Source organism: Gallinula chloropus (assembly GCF_964237585.1).
Source record: "Gallinula chloropus genome assembly, chromosome: 4".
In the NCBI taxonomy this organism is placed as follows: Eukaryota; Metazoa; Chordata; class Aves; order Gruiformes; family Rallidae; genus Gallinula; species Gallinula chloropus.
The window spans coordinates 78,478,241-78,503,684 of NC_140088.1; the positions used below are offsets into that span (position 1 = coordinate 78,478,241).

Consider the following 25,444-nt stretch of genomic DNA (forward strand, 5'->3'; position numbering starts at 1 on the left):
TTTCTTTCAGAGAATGAGTGGCATAGCACTAGGACATAGCATTTGAGGTGAAGAATGTAAGTGTTGAAGAAGATTGCATGTCTAAATACTGCAGACCTTAAGGCAGAGGGTCTTGGGAAAATAAGATATAAATTGAGGAAGGGAAAAAAGACCAAAAAGAACCCATTACTTGAAAGTTAATTTTTTTAGAGGCTTGACTAATAAAGTTTGTAATTAGCAGATAGGTTCCTTGATGTGTTTTTTTCCCATCACCTAAAGCTGCTGTGCAAGATCTTGGCATGTTAAGAGAAATTGTGGATAGAGCAGCAAGAATCATCTTGATAAACTTTTTAGGTTTGGAAATTATGAAAATGGATAAAGGCATGAAAATAAGGACCCCAGAGGTGGGACTATTTCAAACCCTTACATTTGCCAGCCTAGTTTTATTATGCCTTGATTTTAATTAAACTACTTTTGTTCCTGAATTCGTTGTATCAATGGTGCGTGGACCTAATGTACTTTTGTACTAAAACACAGTTTTAAAATCAATGGTATCTCTGCAAAATGTAGTAATAAGAAAGTGGATGTTGTCACTTAAGGTAGCATGTAGGTCTCTACACAAACAACTCGATGTGGTTAATGAATTCATTATTGTACTTGAAGGGCAGCAAAGTTAGAAAATATCTGTGATACCACTTATGCAAGTTTGCTTATAGAATATATGGTTTCTGGTTAAAGTTCAAGATTGCCACAGCTACAGAGTGACGTTTTGGAAGCAAATATATAGATGGTAGTAGTGGGATGTTGGATTGAAGCCTTACACTAAATTTAAGTCTCAGTAAATAGGCAAGCATAGCATAAGTTGTCTTTCTGTGTTTTGTTAGCTTTTGTGTACATAAAACAACTTTAGAATTACCTGAATTGAAATACTTGCAATGTTATCTTGAAGCTACTGCAGATATGAATGAGGAAAATAAAGCTGCAGCACATGGATGTGGCAAAATCCGAAGTGGCACTCAGAATGAGGCTGCTTTACTGGCCCTGATGGAGAAGACTGGATACAGCATGGTTCAAGAAAATGGGCAAAGAAAATTTGGTGGTCCTCCACCAGGTAAGTATTTCTTTTGAGATTATGAAGTTGCAGTTTGTTTTCTGTAGAGAGCTATACAGAATCAGACTGAAAAATTGTGTAGCCCCACGTACTGTGTCTTGACAGTGACTAGTAGTGGAAGCTTAGGGAAAGAGTATAAGGAACACAACGTGTGCAGGATTCTAGTTTGCCTTATAGCTTCCAGAAATTTAAGGTATCTTGTGATAGCCTATGTTAAACATCTGCTCTTGATGGATTTAAGAAGTCACAACTTTGGAAGCAGCTGAAGTCTGAATATGTCCCATATTATGGAGAACATGACTGACAAATTGTTAGTGGCACAGAGCGGACAAACAAGTTGATGATAGCAGGCATAACATACTTAATTTCTTGTCTTACTATTTTCAGTGACCAGAACATTTTTTTTCCATCACAAACCTCTGTTTTCTGAGGTAGTCAGCTCTGAAAATGAGTTAGAGTATTTGACTGATGCTAAGATGTTCTCCATATCTAAGTCCGCCCCCAGCCCTCCTCATGGTGACAAGAAGAACTGATAAATGCTGGAGCTCTGGAGCCTTTATCATTCATTGGATGTGTTTGTAACATGAAGAGCAACAATTGGAGTTCTATCATTCATGTGTTCCTATTCAGTCACAATACATTGGAAAACAGAAACTTGTTTACACATGTGTTCATGTGTAAGCAAAAGATAACAGTTTATAAGTAGAGAATAACAGATTGTATCATGCTATAAAAGCTACAGTCATCAGTAAACTTATGGTGGTTTGGGATTTATTGTCCTGGTGCAAGTGACTTGCTTGGACTATAAATATATTGCTGCAGTGAAAGCAAATTTTGTCACTAGAATGTTTTTCTGCATGTTCAATTACATGTCCACTAAAGTCAGTGACAAAAAAGAACTAAATCCTGCAGTATATGGAACGAATTGCAATATGTACTTTGCAATTTGGGTACAGTTGTCACTTGATTTAGTAAACACTTCTCAGGATGTTACTGCATTGGAAGAGGGTTTTTTTTTTTCTTGTGTATTAAATGATATTTTGAAAACATGCCCAATAATTGTGATGAAATAACACTAATAATGAATCTCTTGAAATAGCCCCATTGCCTTGCTAAAATACTTTTGCTGAAAGTACTGCCTCAGATTCTAGAAAATGGGTAACACTCAGGGTAGTGCTAGGAAAAGCCTTTGTTCAGAACTTTAAATTTGCTTTCAAAAATAAAATTAAATGTCTCTTAGTTTTAAGAATGACTGAAAAGGGGTGTGTATGTTTGAAGATGTTGGAAGGTCATTCAGCTTTAAAATATGCTTACACAAATGCTGGAAACTAGTGGGCTTATCTCTTGCTGCAAAGGCTGAAAGATTGTTCAGGCTAAAACTTGAATGATCGTATTTATTACTGTTTTGAGTGAAGGCACTTGAACAGAGGAGGAGGAATAGTTCAGTAGTTATATTTTTCCTAAATATCTTCTTTTTCTCATTCCCCTATTCAAGAGTTAAAACTTATGTTTAGAATATGTTAAGGGAGTAGAAGGCATTAGTTTGAACTTCTGTTGAGCCTGATGACTTTGTCTAAGTCATATTTGTAGAAAACTGTATGGGCTTGATTTTGAGAACTCTTAGTATTTGGGATTACCTTTTCCTATACTTAGTTTGTTAAAGTGCTTAGCATCTTTTCTACTGATTTTGGGCTTTGTTTATAATCTGAATTTTTTTTTCTAATCTTCTTGATGAAATACACAGTACCTGTAATGCTCTGTAATAACATTGTGTCAGTTACCTATATCTTAACATTTCTTGTTATTCTGATGAAACAAATCAAATGCTTTATGTATTTATGAAATGTTTCTTCCTCTTTGAATCATTTTTCCAACGTTGTTGACATCAGCAACATACAAGGACTTTGCCATTTGTCCTGGTTGTATCAGGTGGAGTATGGTAACTCTTCTTTTTGGGTCAGATGATGCATTTACACTAGCAGAAGGAAGGAAAAGTCTTTGTGCTACTGTTACAGCCCATTCTCACTTGTGGCCTGTGATCCTGTATCTTTGTAAGTCATGCTTCTAAGCATGAGCTGTATTGCTTATTGTTATGTGTAGTTTCAGATTAAGCTGTATCAAAATGATTTCTCTTTGGAGGGTTTCCCCTTCTGCAATTACATAGATGCTTCTGCTAGCCTACAAAATAGGCAGATGGAACCTTTTGAAGTTATTTTGAAAGTGGCACTGGAAAAAGAACTGCATGGCATCAGTGACTACCTTCTGAGGGTTCAGCCGGTTCTTAATGTAAAATATGCATTAAATAATTTATAATTATGGTTTTTAATTAGAACACTAGGCAGTATGAAGTGTATTTTTTTGGCAAAGTTACCTTTATTGATGACAGTTGTTAATATTTTCTGAAACTAGATGTGTTTGACAAGGTATGTTTTCCATAAATATGTCCATTGATGTTAATTACATACCTCTCCTTCAAATATTCATGTATTTTCATAGCTGCTCAGGCTGGAAATTATGTTAAGTTGCTATAAATGGTTTTCTAGGCCAGGTGGGACTTGGATGTTTGAGATGGCTTGTAAGAAATTACAATTAGTTTGTAAATGAAGAGTCTCATTGTGAATTGTGCTTGTTTAAACTGTGGTTTCTATAAGCTTGTGTTGCTGCCAAAGGAGATGGTTTCAGATCTGTTTTCCTGCTACCAAGAAGCTGACCTGGCTCAAAAATTAGACTAAAATTTTTCCCACCCTCTCCCCTATTCAATTGGTGGCAGCACAGTTCTCCAGTTTATGCCACTCATGGAAAATGTGTCTGTAGAATGTGAAGGAGAAAAAAAAAAAAGGTTAAGAAAGTGAATTTTCATTGCTTTGTTTGGGTCTTTTGCCATGGCAGTGTGGCTCCAAGTGCATGTCAGTTTTGATGCTTTGTTAGCTTCCCTGTGTACAATATTTTTTAGTGTATAGCTTATGGATGAAAATTTATCCTGTGAGGCAGTCAAAATTTTCCTCATTTTGTAATTTTTTTCTCCCATGAGTAAATGACGTGCTCTTTGATGATACTTACATGAAGGAAAATGTTTTAAGTTTATTATAAAAGCAATTAAATATAATTTATTCTGAATGTTAAGCCAAAGTAAAATATTTAATTATCTTCTTTTTTTAACTTGTCAACAGAATTTTTATTTCACTTTGCTTCCTTATGCTTTGTCACTTCATATTAGGACTGACTTACCAATCTTAAGGATTCTTTTTTTTTCTACCAGCTTTGTACTCCATGCCTTCTCTCCTGTGGAGATGGAGAATCCTTGTCAGAGCTTTAAAAAAAGCTGTTAGTGATAATTTAACTCCTTGTCTGCTGTTGAAATGTCTTCCTGATTTGTCTTATTTGCTTTTAAAAAAACCCCAAACCCAAGTTTTTTTAATACGTATTTTAGGAAAATTGTCATATTTGCAGACCATAACTCCATATTTTTCAATGCACATAAATATTTTTACACTATCTGTTGAGCATATATTTCAGTGTATGTGGCAGATATGTAAAAAGTATATGAATGACTTTGGATTAAGGGCAGAAGATCATGTAACTTCCAGATGTGAACTAGGGACTCCTCTGTGGTTTTTTTTTCTTCTCTTCTACCCTCCAGCTCTAGGCTGTGCTCTGTTTTTAGAGGAAAAATGTTCAGTCCTTTGGCTATTGAAAAAAGGATGGCTGCATATCCTACCTTCCTTAGGGAGTCCTGTTTTAGTGGTTGAATGGAAAAGGTGGGAGCAAAATGTTTAGAACTTTTGAATGACATTAGTGAAGAAAAAGGTACTGTAATAGGGACCCTGAACAAAATTTCTTAAAACATAGGCAAGAAATGCAGAGAAACATGTACAACTTAGAAAAACATGACTCCTTTTTTAGTTATCACCTGTTCTATTAAATATAATCAAAAATGATTGAAATGTAGACTCTTACAGCAAGCCTTAACAGTGTTTTCAATAACCCTAGGTTCAGTGGGTTGTACAGAATCCAGTGAAAAAAACAAAGGAATTAAAAGAAATACAGATTGCGTTATTTAAACATAACTAAAAAAAAAGAATTAAAAAAGTGGATGAGAATATACTAGTTTAAAATTGAGACTAAAATAACTAACTCCTGCCTCCAAAGTAAAAGGGAGTGCATGTGTCTATCTCATGTTTGTATTAAGTTTGTTGTTGTACAATTTTTTATTTTAAGGTTGGGAAGGTCCTCCACCACCTCGTGGATGTGAAGTTTTTGTGGGTAAGATTCCCCGTGATATGTATGAAGATGAGTTGGTGCCTGTTTTTGAGAGAGCTGGGAAGATCTACGAGTTCAGATTGATGATGGAATTCAGTGGTGAGAATCGAGGCTATGCTTTTGTGATGTATACTACTAAAGAAGAAGCCCAACTGGCTATCAAGATTCTTAACAATTATGAAATTCGTCCAGGAAAACTTATTGGTGTCTGCGTAAGCTTGGACAACTGCAGACTATTTATTGGAGCGATTCCAAAAGAAAAGAAGAAAGAAGAAATACTGAATGAAATGAAAAAAGTTACAGAAGGAGTGGTGGATGTCATTGTTTATCCCAATGCTGCTGACAAAACTAAAAACCGTGGCTTTGCTTTTGTAGAATATGAATCTCACAGAGCAGCTGCGATGGCCAGGAGGAGGCTCATCCCAGGTAAACCAACTTGTAATTAAATGGAGCTTTTGGAGGACTGTGTGTCTCCAGTTTGCTGGAGCGTGGTGGATCATCCCTGTTGTTTTTTTTTCTTCAAGGGAGGATTCGTTCTTTCTGGCTTCTTGAATTAGTGTTGGGTTTGGAGATTTCTTTGGGGTTTGGTTTTATTGTTTGTTTTTAAAGGTTAAAATTTAAGCAGTTTGGAAAACGAAAGAGCAGACATCTGTATTTTAAACACAAGTTACTGTAACCTACACCAGGATATGTATTTGCTTGGGCACGCATCCAGCGTGAACGGATGTGAATTCTCTTAGAGCCAAGTTTAAAAAATACAGTGCTTGGAATTTGTCACTTACTTTCTTTGAGTGTCATGTGTGATGTTATTATGTTTCATACAATAAAAATTTTTCAGATTGGGTCTTTAATCTTTTACTAGAAAATAATGTTAAGGATTTAACAGGTAGAAGACTACTTTTTCTTTGCCCTTATTTTGTAACTGGTGAGGGAGGGAGAATAGAAAGAGGAGGGAATAGGTAAAGGTACAGATAGAAAGGGAAATTCTAAAAGTGAAAGGAAAAGAAATTAAATGGGGAGGAAATGAAACAATGTAGTTGGAGAAGAAAAGTCATTGAAACAGATAACACAGCATTGGCCGTAATGAAATGAAAGGCAAAGCGCCCTGTGATTAATAAATCACAGGGATTAGGCAAGTCTTGTATTAATTACGGATGGAGTATTAAGAAGGGGTACCTAAGACTTGTATAGGCCTTCCAAAGTAATGGGAAAAGTATGGCTAGATCAGCTAATGCAAAATAAACTGGGTTTGGGTATTCAAAATGTTGAAGTTTTGAGTGGGGTTTTTTTTGAGTTAGTTTTGCTTAGGGTGGATTTTTGGGTTTTGGGGCAGTGTGTGTGTATTTGTCATAGTTTTGGTATCTGCTCCAACATAAAGTAAGGCTTGTGCTATTGCATGTACATTTAGATTACTTTTTCTACATGTTGGCCTTCCTTTTTAAGTTAGTGATATTATTGCTGATGTTTTTTACTTATGTAAAATAATATAGTGCTTTATTTATGCATGTGCATGCATGTCTGTGTTTTGACAGCTTATTGGGCTTAACGAATCCAAAGGGTACAGATAGAACATTTTGATATTTTGCAGTCTTACTTTCTTTAATGATTTCAGGAAGTAATATTTTACATATTTTGCTTAAGTAGATGCAGGCAGCAAAAATATTGTTTCATGTGGTGTGCATCATGGCTGTTTTCTCCAGAGGTAGTTGATATGAATGACTTTGTTTTCCTTTGGATATTTCTTACTGATGTAATGCTTTTTTGCTCTAGGAACATTCCAACTCTGGGGTCATACTATTCAAGTAGACTGGGCAGACCCTGAGAAAGAAGTTGATGAAGAAACAATGCAGAGAGTTAAAGTGTTATATGTAAGAAACTTAATGATATCTACTACAGAGGAAACAATTAAAGCCGAATTCAACAAGTTCAAGCCAGGAATAGTTGAACGTGTGAAGAAGCTGAGAGACTATGCTTTTGTTCATTTTTTCCACCGAGAGGATGCAGTTGCTGCTATGTCTGTAATGAATGGAAAGTGCATTGATGGAGCTAGTATTGAGGTAACGCTGGCAAAACCAGTTAACAAAGAAAGTACTTGGAAGCAACATTTTAATGGCCACGTAGGTCCTGGTTCTGAAAATCTCTTAGGGTTTTCTAACAGAGATGATGTTCATCAAAAATCTTTAGGGAAACCAGCAAATCTTCCAGTTCGTCTTAATGGCCAGCACAGTCCAGGTCCTCCTGAAGTCGACAGATGTACGTACCCATTTTTTCCAGGAATAAAGCTTACTCCAATTAGTATGTATTCTTTAAAAGCCAGTCACTTCAGTTCTGCAGCAATGCATCTGGATTATTTTTGCAATAAAAATAACTGGGCACCACCAGAGTACTACTTGTACTCAACCACAAGTCAGGATGGGAAAATACTCCTGGTGTACAAGGTGCTTATTCCTAGTATTCCAGGTGCTTCCCGGAGCTGTTTCATGCCAGACAAGCTCTGTACAACAGTAGAAGGTGCAAAGGAACTGGCAGCACAGTTCACACTTCTACATCTAGGTAAGCATAAACACTTTCAGTTACTTCTTAAGAACTGAAGATAGAAAATGTAGGGTAAAATTGTTCCTTGTGTGTATGTTTCGGCCTATGTGTGTATCTTTATTATAAAGACAGAACACAGAATATGCAGAATAATATAACAGTTCAGAAGAACTCTTTCTTGTTTCAGCTGAGTCTGGACCATCAGGTAAGAGCACTGAAGGAGAGATACAACATCTGGGCAGTACAGTGCTAGGGTAGTTTTTGCTTATGTTGATCTACCATAATGATTTATAAGGGAGAGCTAGATGACATGTTAAGTGACTTAGTTGTAAGGAACTCGTTGATCCATATTCAGATAAGTAGTGTTCAGAAGCTTTTTTGATTCCTCTTCACAAATGTTCTTAAGGCTGTAGCAGCGTATCATTATGTGGCTACACGTATTATCTTTGGGTTAAGAGTGCTTTCACTCAGTGGGGGTTTCACTTGGGTTTTTTTATCCAGAAAAAGGAAGAAAATACGGGTACAGCTATTCTTAATTACTTTTTAAGTCTAGCATCTTCATTTATTTTTCCTTTTTTTTTTTTTAATTGGAATACAGCTACTAGAAAAATAAAGTTTTTGTGTTATAAAAAGCTCTGGTAAAATCTGTTCTTTTCATAACTAGAACAGATTACTGCAGTTCTGACAGTGTTATCCCTGTACCTCTGTAAAGTGAAAAAGTAATACAAAATGTAACACTTTTGCCATCATCTTCCTTCCTTATTGGTTTTCAGAACACTTACCAACAGCGTTCAGACCACAGAACTGATTCCTAGTGCCAAGTTGTTTCATTAGTAATTGAAGTATTCTTCTGATCAAACTTTATCCTCAAAGAAATCAGAATTTTGGCTCCTTGGTATTCAGATTTGAAGGCTGTTATGGAGCCATGCCATAATGTTTGGGAAACTCCTCATACTTCCAGACAAACCTTTGTATAACTTATTCCACTTGTACTTCTTAACAACTTTTCTTCTGCTTAGTTAGCTAGGAGGAGAAATGACAATAGATAGAGGTGTTCATTAAAATGCTTTTATTTAATAATTTTGTCCCTGTGAAACTGAATTTTCAGGAAAATGGAAGCAGAAGGAGTAACTGAAAGGTTAAGTGGAATCCCATGTTAGTGATGACAGTTACATTCTGTTAATGTAAAATGCTTTCTGTTACTGAGAAATCCTTTAAAAAAGACTTCCCTGCTGTTTCCCACCCCCATTGTAGTTTTGAAAAGTTGAAAAAGCTACTGCTGATGGCAAACTGTTAAAATAGTGTTGCCATCCTGCTCTTCCTAATATTGATACTAAGCACTTGTTCTGGAGGTCTGATACTTGTGCCATAATGAGATTTTTCTTTTGGATGCAGTTTGTAGCAGACCTTTATCAAGCTTGACTGTCATGCCTGTTTTTTCAATAAATGATGGAAATGTGAACAGCCTTTTTCTTCTGGCTTAGAATCTTGCTTCTCCTTGGTTTTGCTTTTGTATGCCCAGAAGGTCTCAGAGGAAGAAGAATGTCCAAACAGTAAAGCTTTATGAAGTTGAGACAACACTTTTAATATGTTTGGTTTGCCTTAGTGTAGGCCCTTTCTTGAAGGTGATACTTTCAGATGGTCAAAGTGATGAGAATTATTTATTTTTAATAATAAAACAGCTAAGTATTTGACTGCTTTTGCACACACTGTGAGGGGCATTTTACTGGTTCAGTGTTGGTGGGTTTTTTTTTTGCTAGCTATGAAAATTAGGACCATACCTTTTTAACCTGTGCAATTCTAAACACAAATGGTAAACAGGCTGCTAGGTTGAAATAGTGGCGTGAAGCTTTCCTTCTGTAAAGAAGAATTAAGACAGCTTCGGGTTCTATGCTTACCTGCCCATTTTGTGGCTTGCAGATAGCATTATCTAAAGATAGGATTCTCTCTCCTATATTTCTTCAGGAAAACATCACCAGAACCATTAAAAATTATTATTCTCACCTGTGGTCAAAACCAGAATTCAAAAAGTTCTAAAAAAATTAAAAATAACGTGTTGAAATTTGATCTCTGCAGTTATAGTTACAAGTGGTATAGGGAATAATTGTAATGCAAATTTGAATTAACAGTATTTTAAAGCTCTTCGGGACTTCAGTGTGCTGTATGATCACAACTAATCTGAATTCTTACTTCACAGAATTGCCAAATCCCGTGTTTGGTTTTTAAAAGGTGCCCACATAATAGCCGAGTGCTTGTAATAGTGTCTTTGAAAGTTTTTCTTTTAATGGCATCTGTGCATTTCTGTATCTGAGGATTTGGCCCCACACAGAGGATGCAGAGCAGTATTTCAAAACAAACATACATGGCTGACTTTTGAAAGATACACCCCTCATGTTGATAAAACCCTTCTTTTATTGTTGGTATTGTTGTGATACTGAAACATAGCACTAAAGAGTCGAGAAATAGAATTTCTTTTCTGTGTTTAATCCATAGAAGTCTTTGTTCCAACTTAAAATGTACACTATGTTGAAAGAAACATAGAAAGGTAAGGAGATGTTGCTATATGTGACAGAGGATCCATCTCTCTCTCTGAAGTGCCTGTTGTATGGCTTGGTGTGTTTAATAATGATGCATGTATTGTGGGCGGTTGTTTTGGATTTTTTTTTAATAAGTAGCAGTGATTTTGAGAAAAATCTCAGTATGTTTCTTCTTGGAAGCAACTCCTTATAAGCAGGAGTGTACAGAGATAACACAGGGAATAATTCTTTCTGGTAAATACCTTCTCTTACAGGAAATTGATTTTTTTTCCCCAAGTAAGTTTTGATGGTATGTTCAGGGTTTTTTTCCTTTTTAAAGCATATAAGCAGACCAAGGTAAGTGCATGAGAAAGGAAAGCTTTGATAGAATTTTAAAATTGGACTGTTATGATTAATGAGCTCAAAACATTCTGGCTTTTATTTATTTATACTTGGTGATGCATATTTCTGTATTGACTTCCACACACTGCATTCAGTAGTCCTGAACAGACGGCAGTACAACAATTAACCACTTGGTGTCACCTGAACATTTTGAAAACAATGCTTGGAGAAAATAGAGAAAGCTGTGTTTTCACTGGAAGGTGAATAAGCTACACTTTAATGTTACTAGATAAATCGTGAACAGATTAAAGAAGTGAAAAAATTCGGTCTTGTTTATCTATATGGAAATTACATGTCTGGATGCCCATCTGTGAGAAGGGGTATGGAGCTGCATGTTCAAGTTCCAAAAAGGCAGTGTGTGGGAGGGGTAGAATAGGAAAAAAAACCTGAATGCCCCATAAATGAATACCTTTTCCATTAATTTTAATCTCATTTCAACACAAGTAAGTCTGTGTCTTCAGAAGTTAAACAGCACCTTAGTGGTGTTTGCAGACTATTTCTGGGCTGCTAAATGTGGTAGAAAAACATGTAAGACTTCCTACTCTTGTCTGTCCTGGAGGCTAAGTAAGTTATGAGGCCATTCCAATTTGGAGATTGTATAGCTGTGCTAATTAACACAGACTCTCTGTTCTACTCTGGTCCAGAAGCAGTGTTAGTGCAGAGTCAATCCCAAAATAGAAGGCGTTATTATCGTTCAGGTCCTGAGCAGCAGTAACGTAGATTGTATCTTTTGGAATCAGGCTGGTTCATCCAGATTTTTAAGTAAAGGCAGAAAAGATCTAGAAGTTGCATAGATGTACTTTGAATTGTAGGAGAACTTCCACCTCCCTTTCTTTAGTAAGAGTTAAGCATCTGAATCCTGGAAAAGAACAATATTCTTCTGAGAATGATTGGGTGGGATTGTTTTGTTTGGGGGCTTTTTGGGGTGTGTTTTGTTTGTTGTTTTGTTTGAGTTTTTCTAATTATTTTTTTCACTTGATGATGGTGGAATTCCAGTGGTTTAAGGTAATACCAGAAGGTGTCAGAACCTCTTTCTAGTCCTTAAGATAACACTGTCTGTAGCAAAGGCTGAGGCCTGGCACATGATCTCCTTACTGAGTCTGACATAAGGGTGATGGGGAACAAGGGGACAAGTTTGAGTAAAGTTTCTTCAATTTTGGGGTTCTACCAGGTTTTAGACATGTATTCCGCAGCAGGGTATTTTTTGTTCACTCTCACAGGCTATTCCATGTGGCATCTCACCAAGGTGCAATTTATTTTTTAGGTAGAAGAGACTATTTAAAAAGTAACATAAAGGATTTAAAAGACAAATCTCTGAATGAAAGTAATTTTAAAAACCATAGCATGTAAATAAGAGTTTAATTTCTGCTCTCCACATAGAATGTATATAGTAAACTGTACTGAAACAGGTAGAGAAAGCATTATATTTTAATACTACAAATTCACTTCTTTAAGCTTCTTAAATACTGCATGCAGTAGCAATTTGCAAGACAGATAAAACTTGTATAAACTAGTTGAAGACTGCACTCAGCATCTCGGTGTCAGAAGAAACTTATCTATCACTAGACTGGCTGAGGCTTTGGATGTTAAAAGTGTCACAGTTCAAGTAAAATATCTTTTTTTTTACTATTTCATTATAGGGAGTTTTCTTCAACACTGCCTTGGTTTGCTTTATCAAAATTAACGAGACTGCTGTTGGTACAAAATGTTCAGATGTTTTAAAAAAATAGAGAAATTTCTGGCTTTATTTAGTCAATACAGATGATGTGGTGAATGGTGTGTTTGGTTTAGGGTTTTTTTGGGGGGGGGTGTTTGGTGTTTTTTAGAAAGAGACTGAATATAGTATAAGATTTTCCTTAACAGTATGAATTTAGAATTATTAAGCATTTATCAGATGGCTCATACATAATGTTTTTTATCACAGCCCCTGAACAAGCCTATATAACTTTGCTGTCCCTGAATGCAGCGTAGTGGGATAGTATAGGTGAGTGATCCTTCCAGTATTATGGGGTTTTTGGGCAGGTTTTTGCCCCCTTAAAAAACATTTTCTTAATTGTACTGTTTGGGCTGCTTGTTAGAGAAGGTGGTCTCAAGGTTACTTGAGCCTCTGAGAAAGCATATAAAAATACTTTTGTCCTGGTTGTTTTCAGAGGAGACCATACCTTTACTAATGTAGATCTCCTGATAGATCACCTAGTCTGATGTTTACTTATAAAATCACTGTGAATCTTTTCTCAGTAATTTCTGAATTATTTTCACTTAGCTTGAGTTTAAATTAGTGTTCAGAAGAGGAGTAGTTACTTGGACTATTCCTTTGGGTAGTCAGTTTCATGTAGAAGAGACGGTCTCCTCTGATTTGCAGAAAGTGTTATTTTTAACTTTATGCATTTATGCTATAAGGGTAAATGTTCCCCTTTTTCAAATATGCTATTGTGGATGAATTTAGCTCTGGATGTCTGTCACTTCTGAGGCCTCTTTCATTTTTTAAAATAGGGATTACTATCTTCTTTGAGTGTTAGGAGATTGGTTTTCAAAAGCTTATAAGGCAGTTTGAAAATAGCATTAATTCCATGCTTGGTGTTAATGTTACTGCTGGAAGCTTCTAATCTGAGTCATTCAGGATTTATCCAGAAGATTCAGTGATTTTTCTGCAGATGCCGCTTACAGACAAGGAACATAAATTTGTAAGTCTGGGCTTGTGTAGGAGAACTTGGAGAAAAATAAGAAAGATGAAACAAGTTGTAACAGTCCAGTGAAGTTCACACTGTGACTGAAAAAGGGGAAACATAATCCCCATTTTTAAAAAGGGAAAAAAAGACCTGGGGAACTACAGGCCAGTCTTATCTCTGTGCTTGCAAGATCGTGGAGTAGATTCTCTTGGAAACTATGCTCAGGCATGTGGAAATCTAAGAGGTGACTGGTAACCAGCCAGCGTAACTTCCGTTGGGCAAATTGTGCCCAACAAGTTTGGTGGTGTTCCAGGAAGAGGTTACAGTGTTGGTGGATAAGGGAAGAGCAGCTGATAAAATCTACCTGGACTTGTACAAAGCATTTCACACTGTCCTGTACGACATCCTTGTCTCTAAATTGGAGAGATACGGATTTGACAGGTGGACCGGCTGGTGGGTAAGGAATTGGCTGGATGATCAGACTCAACGAGTTACAATCAATGGCTTGATGTCTGACTGGAGACTGGTGATGAGTGGCCTTCCTCAGGGGTTAGTATTGAGCAGTCTAACATCTTGGTGATGTGGACAGTGGGATCAAGTGCACCCTCTACAAGTTTGCCAACACCACCAAGCTGTGTGGTGAGGTTGACACACTGGATGGAATGGGTGCTTTTTAGAGGGACCGTGACAGGCTTAAGAGGTGAGCCTATGTGAACCACATGAAGCTCAACAAGGCCAAGTGTAAGGTCCTGCATGTAGGTTGGTGCAGTCCCACAGGCTGGGCAGAGAATGGATTTAGGGCAGTCCTCAGGAGTTGCACTTGTGGTTGCTGATGAACAGGGTGCTCCATATCACCCAACAATGTGCACTTGGAGCCAAGAAAGCCAACTGTATCATGGGCTGCATCAAAAGCAGCATGACCAGCAGTTGAAAAGAGGTGATCCTCCCCCTCTACTCCACTCCAGTGAAACCCTACCAGGAGTACTGCGTCCAGCTCTGGGATGCCCAATACAAATAAGGACACGGACCTGTTGGAGCAAGCCCAGAGGAGGGCCAAAGTTATCAGAGAGCTGGAGCACTCTCCTAGGAAGAGAGACTGAGAGAGTTAGGGTAGTTCAACCTGGAGAAGAGAAAGCTCCAGGGAGATCCAGTACCTGAAAGGGGGCTGCAGGAAAGCTGGAGAGGGACTGTTTGCAGGGGCATGGAGTGATAGGACGTGGGGTAATGGCTTTAAATTGAAAGAGGGGAGATTTAGGTTAGATACTAGGATACAATTTGGTTAACAGTGAGGACAGGTTGCTTTGAGCATCCTGGTGTAGTGGAGGGTGTCCCTGCCCATGGAAAAAGGGGTTGGAAGGAGGTGCTGTTTTGAGGCCCCTTTCAACTCTGACCGTTCTATGATTCTAGGACTACATTTATCAGTGAAATAACCTGATTGACTTCAGTAGAGTAAGTCACTTCAAAACAGGACTGAATTTAGTGCCCTTCTCTAGTCCCTTGATGACCACAGTGAAGTTGGGTTTTGTTTATGTAGCGTGTGTCTGGCAGAACTTTGTACTTAGTTAACACTACCTGTAAGACAGCTGCTATGGTATGTGTGACAGATGTAACAAATTAATGCAGCTCAGAACAGTGATCTAATACGTACATAAAATAATGAAAACAACTTAAGTGTTCACTGGAGGTGAAACTTAAAAGGTCATGATAGTGATGCATGGTCAAATAATGTATCTATATTGAGAAAGTACTTACACTGAGTACCAAAGGATTATTTTTTTTGTTTGGGTATGAGGCTTTCGGGGGGGGGGGGGGGGGGGAACTTAATTGAGAATAAGAAGTTCTCATTTAAATTTATTTTTTTTTATTACGTCCTTTCTGATGTCTTGAGCTGTTGACTAAATTTCTTAATCATTTGACTTAGTGTTAGGAGGTATAGAAGAAAGGGAAGAACTCAGTGTTAGCACAAGATTGTGAATGCTTTCTTTGCGCTGTTGTCTTAAGTTCCTTAATAGTTAAGTCCAACTTGGCATAGGTAGTGCAGTATGCTTGCTGAAATCAAGTCTCTTTCCCCTTCTTTTTCTGCAGTCAGCTGTACACCCTATTTGGCCTGAGTTGCCCTGAAGAAGAAAAGTACAGAATTTGTTGCTTTGGATCTTGCGCAAAATGAACACCATGCTGACACCTAATTACCACCCTACATGTTTATTAATGAGTAATTCTTCAAAGCACATGTGTGTATTAAATATTTCACTTTAAAGATTAGTGAAATTGAATGTTAAATTATTTTGGTTAGCTTGATTAAATTTAATTTGAAGAGATTTTAAAGATTTTTTTTAACCTGTACTACTTCATACAATAGTAGCTTTTTTTAGTGTTGAAATGATTTGCTGTTTCCTATCCTTGTATTTTGAGTTTCACACAGAATTTTTACAGCTCTTGTTGTAAGTAATATATCTTAAGCCAGCATTAAGAAAACCAAAACCAATACCACCCCACCCTGGCAATGCTGCCTTTTCATACATAAATGTGCATCATATGAAGCTTTAATACCACTCTCACTTTTGATGCAAAATTTTATAGGAAGAACATGTCCAATAAAATCTCTGCTTCTGGTGTGGCATTTCATCAGTGGGGGAGGTATTTTGAAGGGCTTTATGCCAACATACCATCAGACTCCGCAAGACATGGTGCAGTTGTAGTAACATTCAGGTTCAATACTATAGATAATTCTTTGAGACAAAAATTTGCAAAAAAATACATTTTTTTATGCACAGCTCACTGAGGTGCATTTCCTGTTGTCAGCACCTCTCTGCTGGGACAGGTCTGTTTCTGTGTTCTCAGGGGCCTTACTCTGAGGTAGGTTGTCCCTCGTAACCAGCTCTTCTGCTTACACGTAGTAGCCATGTTGAACAGCAGCTCGCTCACATCTTAATCAGGCCATGTTCTCCTTAAAACACTGTTTAGCATTAAACTGAAAATAGTTTTAAAGTTTTTTTAATTGGGTCTATGTAATTTATTTTGAATGAGCCATCTTTTTTATTGTGACTGTTTAGCATCTCATGAAGTGCTTTATTGAATGACAAAAATAAAGGCTTTTCTTTTTTGAAATCTGAAGCTAACACAGTAGATCATCTTTTTTTGAATGTGTTATAGTTTCAGTTCCTGGCCAAGGAATGGGCCAAGTGGCACATGTTGAGATGTTAAAGAGTCTAAGGGTCTGACCTATGCAAGTATTGGTTGTAAGCTGCTTCGTCTAAAAACTGTTAGTCAAAAAGGAGTATTATGTAGACAAGAAAAGATACAATGGTAAGATTTAAAGTTGAGAGTAATTTTTCTTAGAAGCGGTCAACTATTGTGGTCCATTACATATTTTAGCTAAACATGTTTCATCAGCATATTAAATAATCTTTTTTGGTGTTAATTTAGATGCAGTTACAGCAGTTTAATTTCATTTGCATTTGATATTAGCCATGTAGTAGTTGTTTTAAATGTTGGAATTTTTAATGTTGAAATCATGTGTTTGACTTCTGTAATTGAATTAACATTTATATTAAATTTATGCTGTTAGTATGGTTGGTGTAAAAAAGTACTTACTTTACACATGGTGCCTTCACAAACTTACTTTGCAGAACACTCTAGTAGCAAACTGTGGCCAGAGGCTCTGGTCAGGTGCTTTGCTGAACAAGAGGAAGGGTAATTAAGTGACTTACAGAAATCTCAGAAAAAGAGAAGTACTACTTCAACCGTTGACAGCTGCTTGCTTTTAAAAGTTGTTAAGCTGTTAATGGTTTTTATGGAACTCTGTTGGGAGGAAAGAAGAGGGCATACCATGTTTATAAACTAAGAGGTGTCTTGATTAAGACTCGCTTTTTTTACTGCAAATTTTTTATATACGCCTCTGTGGTGACACCTTGCAAATGTGGTAGACTTTTTCATGTGCAAGAAACATTTCCTGAAACAATGATTAATACTTCTAGAGGAAATTCACATCAACCAAGCCTGGATAGAACTGGTGGTGGTAGCTACTTAAGGGAGCGGTGTGATGAGCTGCACAGAGATTGAGTAGCATTTTAGGAGAGGTGACTTACCAGTGAACAGAAGGAGGTACTGGCTGGTACTGTGGAAAGCCACAGGGTTGTATTTTCCAGGTGTGTAACATCCTCCTTGTTCAGATTTCTGACCATGCTCCTGTGTGTGAAGCAGTCTTGTGCAGAAAGGTTCACTACAAGCAAGCAACTCCCTTCATTATTAACACAAGGACATGCCGTGGCAATGACTTCCAGTGTCACCAACAAGTGTGACTGCATACAACCACCATCAGACCTTTGAGTGTAAGGAGTCCTGGGTAGATGCAAGTCAAATACAGCCCTCAGGCAGAGTTTGGTCTTTGTTTTGCAGATAAGAACAAAGGTGTAAGGAATAAGCAGCTGAGACAGCAGTAGCACTCAGTAGCTGTAATTCAGGGGGTTTGAAGTTTATTTAGAACACATAATTAAAACTCTCTAATCGGTGTGCAGAAGTGCAAGCATATTTTTCAGATTTATGAAAGTCTCACTGGAGCTTATTAACCTTTAAAAAAAACCCCAAACCATGTATTTCTTCTAAAAATACTGTGACAAAGGGAGAGCATAGTGTTGCATATTTTTATAGTACTGCATAATTGATAAAAGTGAATCTGTATGCCATCCTGTCCTGTAATTGGTGTAGAAGCTAGAAGCCCCTCTGAAAGTAGAGGTGAGGTCACTGACTTCAGTGAAACAGTTTTGTTCCTGTGCACTAATTCCACTGTATGAAAAGCTTGTCCTAAGTAAGGAAATGTGGTCTCTATTGTTAAGAGTTACCTTTCTCAGCTGCTTGCTTGCTTCTATGGGGTTGTGGGGTTTTTTTTCTGTTTTTCAATATTGCTACCTTATGGTTAGTGGCAGGTACTAAAGCCAATGTTACAGAGCAAGCATGTGGTGGGAGCAGCCTCTTGTCTCCCAACCCCTCTTTTCTCAAAGGAAAAAAACCACAAACCAGTAGATGGACTCTAGAATGCAAATACCTCATCCTGGGAACTGAAAGAAAATCTTAGATACTGCTTGAAGGCAGGTGTAATTCCAAGAAGTATAAGGACGCTTTCAGAAAGAAGCCTGCAAACCCAAGATTGTTCCAGTTTTACACTTTGAGAATGCAGTGATGCTTTTAACTAAGCCACCAGATAAAGTTTTAGACTTGAAAGAGGTGAATAATGCGGGCTCAGAACCAGCAAGTGCAGCACTGGTTTGTAGATCAAACAGGAGTGATCGTACTCTGCATTTTAAGTCTTGTGGTGCTTCAGAAAGAAGGCATAATACTGCCACTGTTAGAGGGAAAGCATTGAGGTACAGGAGTTTGTGACCATCACAGAATAATTGGCACAACCAGAAATGGAAATTAGGCAGTGCAGGAACCAGAAGCATCTACACAGGCAGAGGGTAGCTCAGGGAGGCTGGGCTGTTTGGTACAGCTCAGATTAGGAAGTCAAGTTCATTCAGAAAGCCGTAACACAAACATGAGCGACATGAATGATGCCCCCTCTCCTGGCAGTCCTAGGAGGGGAATATTTATAAGCCCCACTGTTAGACCATTCTGCGTGGATAAGGGCAGATTATTTATTTGCTGTCAAAATCGACTGAAGAAAAAAAAAGTGAAAGCCAGTGGCTGTACCCTGATGGAAAACTTAACCTAACCCATGACTGTACCACTTGGGCAGCCTGCCCAGCAGCTCGCTAACACTTCTACACTGCCACAGGCTCTGGCTGCTGTTGACTTAGAGCTTCCTGCAGAGGGAAGCATTCACTCACTAGTCTATGAAAAACAAATACAGAGTCAAATGATCTTTGACAAAGTTGGAAATGTATATGTAAGCAAAGCAAATGTCTAGAATACCAAGAATGGTGTTCACCAGGTTGCACAGTTTTTAAGAAGTCAAAACATTTGAAGTGATAAAACAGCTCTTGGAGCAAAAGAAACTTAACATGGCAATGGGAAGTAAGGAAGTGGCATCATAAATGTAACCCCTTTGTGATTTAGGAGCCTACCTCTGGGCTGTAATACTGACACTGTTGCTCTAATGAAGACCAAAAAAAAAAAAAAATTAGTATTTTTAAAAAGAATGGCCCTGGGGGTGCCTGTTTTCCCCTGGATGTGTGCTTTTACCTCAGCTCTACTTCTTTATGCCAAAACCCATTTCTGCCTCTTGTGTTTGCGGAGAAGACACAAGTCCTGGATCCTGTGCTGTCCTGAGGCACACAAGCATTCCTGAAGCAGCATCTGGGACCTTCCTTCCCTGTGTGAAATGCCTCAGCTGGCCCTGTAGCAACCTCTGGTCCCAAATCCTGATGTCTCCCTTCCTCTGCTCTACCATTTCAACTGGAACGAAAAGGAGGAACATTTCCCAGTATCTTTTCACAGGCAGAACTTTTCAACACATTCCTGGAGAAGACAGAGTAGGTTGTATTAGGACTGATAAGGGAAGGAGCCTCTTTGACAAGTCCCCTCTCTTTAAACCAAAAAAAAGTGACAATATTCATTGTATTGTTTGTAGGTGCATACTTAGGAGGAGGAGCTGTTGAGGTTCCTTAGAAACATCCTAGCAAAGGAAGGCTTGGGTGCCTTCAGAAAAGCAACCTCAAGATGTCCACAGAGTGACACAGATTTGGAGGATCACCAACAAGGTCCAAGGGCCCAATTTAAGTTTTCTTGTGCTTTAGACAGACAAGGCTAAAGCTCAGATTCATCCCAGAATCCAGGATGTTTGGCTGTTAATATTTTTACACAGAGCACAGAGGTATGTTGGAAGATGGATGACAGTTCACTATCTAAAGCTGCATTCATGACACAAAGCTACCTGATCTTTAACACTGAGACACATATTTTGATTAAACTTCTACTATGTATTTTTCCTTTAAAAATCCATACAGTTTTGAGCCACCACAAAATTAATCCTAGTCAGAGATTTAGGCTATGAAGTTGGTAGAATTAAGATCAGAGAAAACAGTCATGCCACCCAGTTTGACCAGCAGCCCCAACACATCACTGAGGATCATTACATACTGGAATAAGCCCAGTAACAGCTGATGAAAGCACATCTTCCAGAGAGACATCAGAGTCTAGGAGGTGCCAACTCTGGCACCAGAAATTTCATCAGGGTTTCCCAACTTTGAACAGATGTGGTACTTCCACTGCACAAATGCTTGATGGTGTCTCCTCTTGCTTTGTGGTCATAAGATTTTCAAAGCTACCTACCAGCTCTACCTACTGCTAACTTGTCCCTCTTTTCCTGCTTCTCTTTCACAATCCCATGTGAACTTTGTCTAATACTTCTGTTAACTACTGAATAGCCGTGTGAATGACGCTCCAGGAGGACTCCAACGAGCTGTGAAGCACGCAGCGTTCAGCTGTATTTAGCACTGGTGAAGCTGCAGAGCAAAGTGCAGGGGCTGGTCCTGTTCCACTGGTGGGAGCTGTGCTTTAGCAGAGCTAATCCCCCCTTGTTTTGGTTTATCTGACTTGGAGGGGAGACACTGGGCGCCCAGAGCTGAGCTGCTGGTTCACCACAGGGCTTGAGTTTCTGAGGAGATGGAGGTAGGTGCTCTCACCAGAGAGTTCAATGACAAGTGCAGATGCACTTACTCACAGAAGGACAACAGGTGTCTGTCAGAGAAAGTCTTCTGAGGATTATTGGGGCACAAACATGTATTCAAAAACCTAAAACCATGTGAAATGTTTTCATCCTCAATTAGAACGTGGATTCTTTAAGAGCACCAGATCTTGGCACTGCTGTAAATAATTCTGCTAACGCCTATTTAGGCGCTTCCAACGGCAGGGGCAGGGGATGTATAGTGCTTACTGCAGCACTTGGGGCATGGAGTTAGTGAACTCAAACGCTGCTGTAGAAAGCCAGCCAGTAGATAAAGGCTGTGGTCTTTTTTTCCTCCTGCAGATGTCAAGCCCCCGATAAAAGCAAGCAGGCACAGCTGCTGTAAGGGCCTTTGAAAGGCTGGCACAAGAATCCTGCTGTAGCAGAGTGGCTCCTGAACTTTTGCTCTCCTACTCCAGAATTATTTGCCAGAATAGCAGTTTTTCCATTTCATACTGAATTTGTGCTTGTTAAATCCATTTTAGCTGCATGATATACTGGCATTTTATAATGGAAAGAAGCTGCTCTCCTGTATAGGTGTGACTTGACTTTTTCTAAGCTATTCTTCCATAAATTTTCAGCAATCCTCTGGGATGGGGACAACACTGTATTAGGGGAAGAAAACTGAAAAAAAATAACTTTGCATATTGAGGGTTCTTGGTGCTAGGCCTTCCTCACTGCACAGAACTCAGGTTCTGCGGTGTTTCTGCTTCAGGAAGAAATTAATACATGTTGGGCTTCCAAAATGTCAGAAAATCATGGATAGTGATTTTCTTTGGCTCAGAGGACAACCCCGTTAGACACAGGTTATTAACAGCCTCATTATTGCAAGCTCAACAGCAGTAACTTTTTTTTTTTGTCTCCAGCCAGAGTGTAAAATTTTATGTGCTCACATCCCAGTGCACTGTTTGTCAAACAGGAGCCAGCAGAGCTAAGACAGGCATCTAACCCTGGAAGAACCAACAACTCAGGGAAGCTTATGAAAGAATTTATGAAGGATTTTTTTTTTTAAAAAGCATTTTAAAAATCACTTTAAATGAAATTTACTCATACTCATGGCAGAAAGAAAATAACACCCAAAATAATTACTGTTGCATGGGAGAAAGTTGAAGATGAGAAAGGTAGGGATAAAGATCTAAGTACCAGTAGACATTTTTAATTGCATTACATGGATAACTCTTTCCTAACTTTTTAAAAACTTGTTGGAATATTAGGATTCATAACGCTAGGATAAGCAGCTATTTGGTTATAAGTAAGGATATCCCACCCAAGCAATCTTAGTCAGAATAGGTGAGACTCAGATGTATTACAGCTCTTGAAAAGGAACTATGATCACTTTTTCATTATATTGTATATTTGCTTTTTTCAGCCTAACTTGCAGGAGTTCAGCAAGCTGTATCCCAAACTGTACTGCCTTCTGCATCAGCTCTCTTTAGATTCTCCTCACCTCATTGCTCCTTTACCATTTTGTGGGCCTTGCTTGGCACTTCCTCCCTCTCCCCCCGAAATATTTTTCTATGTGATAGAATGCCTTGGGTTGTATGGGACCCAGTACAACCCCCCCTGCAATGAGCAGGAACATCTTCAACCAGATCAGGTTGCTCAGAGTCACGTCCAACCAGGCCTTGGTCATCAGTAATAGTTCCACAGTAGTCTGCTTTTTCCTTGTCAGCTCACATTGTTTTCTCTTTATAAAGAAATCCAAAATCCAGCACACCCCTGAAGCGTATCTATTCTGATTCTTTTACATAAAACAGTGCTGACTGCTCTCAGTTACACTGTTTGGTATCAAAATATTCTCCCCTGGTGTGTTTCCAGACTATTTCCAAATAGACTATGCCCATCTTTAAGGGTGCTCTTGAACTAAGGTTCCAGAATATCACTTTGAGCACAGATTCAGCATCACGGGCATGCAGGCTCCTGCCAGCTCAGACGTGTCTGTCACTGGTTAGGTTTTCTCATACCCTTTACAGGGCCTGCAAGAGAGCGATGCTGGAAGCTTACATTGCAGGCTTCTGCTACGTATCAAATATAATCTCAGTTCTTTGCATGATGAGTAACGTTTTACAGAAGTTCTTTTGCAAGTGGAGAGTTTGATGCATCTACCACATCTCTCATTCTCTGGCAAGAAGAGAACTTACCCACATAATCACTGCCCGTATTTTATGTTAACGTAGCATAAACAGGTACTGTGCTAGTACAGTATCTTTGTAGAATTCAAGTGCACAAAACCAATTCACTAAGCACCTGGTGAACCTTCAGTGTTCATTATCTGGTCAGTGCTGGGAGATACAGGGAGTGGAGGACGTGTAAAACAAACTCAGGCCACAGCAGCCCAAATCTCTACTGAAAATGAACTAGGGGATTGCAAGAGGAAATTAGAAGCAAAGAACAGAGGAAGTATGTGAAAGTTCATAGATAAGTTTGTCTTCAGGTGGCAGAGGCTAAAAATCCCCAGAGCAAAGCACTGCTTTCTGAAAGGAGATTGTGAGCTGGGGATGCAGAGAGACGCAGACTGCATAAACCCACGTCACTGCTCATGCTCTCAGGCTGCATTCCCTAACAGAGGACACACCCAGACTTCCAAAACATGTCAGCTGCCCTTGCAGCACGTTGGGAATCCCTTCTCCAGAGAAGTATTTTCACCAAGGATGACCCATCCTAACAGAATTTGTAACAGGAATAAATGGCTAATTAGTTTTTGTATTATAAACTTTGTTCTGGTATCATCAGTGGCTAAGTGATAGTAAAGTTTTTCAAAAGTAGACACAGGGGTTTATCAGTAGGGAAAAATCTTTCTGGTTCAGGGAAGAGAGAAAGCTTAAGAGTGATTTCCCTTCCATCCCCACAGGTTTCATTTCCATCCTGCAGTCTGACCTGCCCGAGCTGTCCTCACCGCTCACAAATGCCTCTGCCACTCTCTTGCTCAGCCCTGGCTGGAGCAGTGGGGCTGTCTCCCTCCAAACAATTCATGCACATTCCTGCATGTTGCCTAATTAGTCAGTGTTGGGGAATGGCTCGCAGAACGGGGCCATTCGGATTATATGCAGCTGGTGGGCCAACAGAATGACATTCACCTGGAGGGAACTACTGTGAATGGCCTCGACATGCCTAGGCCAAGCTAGGCCTCCGGCACAGCTGGGGGGGGGAGGCTCGGCAAGGTCGCCACGTCCTTGAAGGGGGAAAACAACCGAGGCATAGCCGGCTGGAACCGGTGGAAGGGGAATTCCACCGTGAACAAGAAACAACAAGTGGGCGTGGTATGCAAATGCGACCTTTTCGGGCTTAACCTATAGGCAGGCTGTATTCCAGATGTATCCAGTGCTGGAACATATATAAAGCTACGAGCTGTGCAATAAAGTTGGCACCCTGTTATGATTCATATTGGATTGCTGGTGTCCGTTTTATTTTCCTTCTCGTCAAGTGGCGCCCGAACAGGGACCCCGATTTTTCCAGCAGGGGTCAACCTTGGAAAGACGAGAAGACAGTTACCGGTGCGACGGGAGCCGGTGTCGGCGACTCCTCCGGGAAGAGGCACTATGAGCCTGGGAGGACGGCTTGGAGCCGGGAGCTGCGGGTTAGGAGCGCTTCGTCGCAGGAGTAGGGGACGCGCGGAAAATACGGCTGGCCAGCATGGATAAAGAGGTAGCGTTTTCCCTACTTCAAAGCTTTTTAGAAAAGCGAAAAGTTAATTTTAATCTTAAACATCTGTCCGGTTTGTGTGCCTATGGTTGCACAAAGGGATTTTTCAAGTCAGGGGATGATTATTTTGATTGGAACCGGTGGAGGGAATTTGGCAATGAACTTTGGAACGATGTTATAGATGGAAAAAACGAAGCCAAAGCCCTCCAGGTCCCCTGGCGAGAGACTATTAATGCGATCGCCAAATATAAAGAGGAGAGAGCCCTGGCTGTTTCGGTGTCAGCGAAACTTGATGGAACACGAGGGGTGGCTTCTCCTCCGGTGGAAAATCACCAAGCGCAGGCTTTTAATTTGTTACCTCCAGGACCGCCTGCTGTCGGCCTGCCAGTGAAAGTCGCTAAGACCCCGGCAGAAGCGGAATAGCGAATGCAGGAGGCTGTTGCCGCGCTATCACCCTCTAAACAAGAATCCGACGTTGCCTGCGTAGCGGAATTTTCTTCTCCCTTACCCTCCGCGCCACCTTTGTCAGTGGCCTTGAACCCTTTTCTACAAGATATTGCGGTCCAGACTTCTGCGCTGCCCTCTCGGAGGGGCTCTGTTTCAACACTGAATCCTTTCGTAGAAGGTTACGGTCGGGCGGGGACTCCCCTCAATTGTTCTAATAGTA

The 25,444-nt window shown here is 39.3% G+C and overlaps 1 protein-coding gene across 1 annotated transcript; it reads left to right on the plus strand.

Moving 5' to 3' along the window:
* Positions 1 to 939: 939 nt before the first annotated feature.
* On the plus strand, positions 940 to 24,739 carry RBM46 (RNA binding motif protein 46; the record flags this gene model as incomplete). Its single annotated transcript, XM_084263269.1, has 5 exons — positions 940 to 1,090; positions 5,309 to 5,776; positions 7,121 to 7,903; positions 8,014 to 8,090; positions 24,560 to 24,739. 5 exons carry the CDS (start codon positions 940 to 942, stop codon positions 24,737 to 24,739), a joined length of 1,659 nt encoding a protein of 552 aa, XP_084119395.1.
* Positions 24,740 to 25,444: the final 705 nt, after the last annotated feature.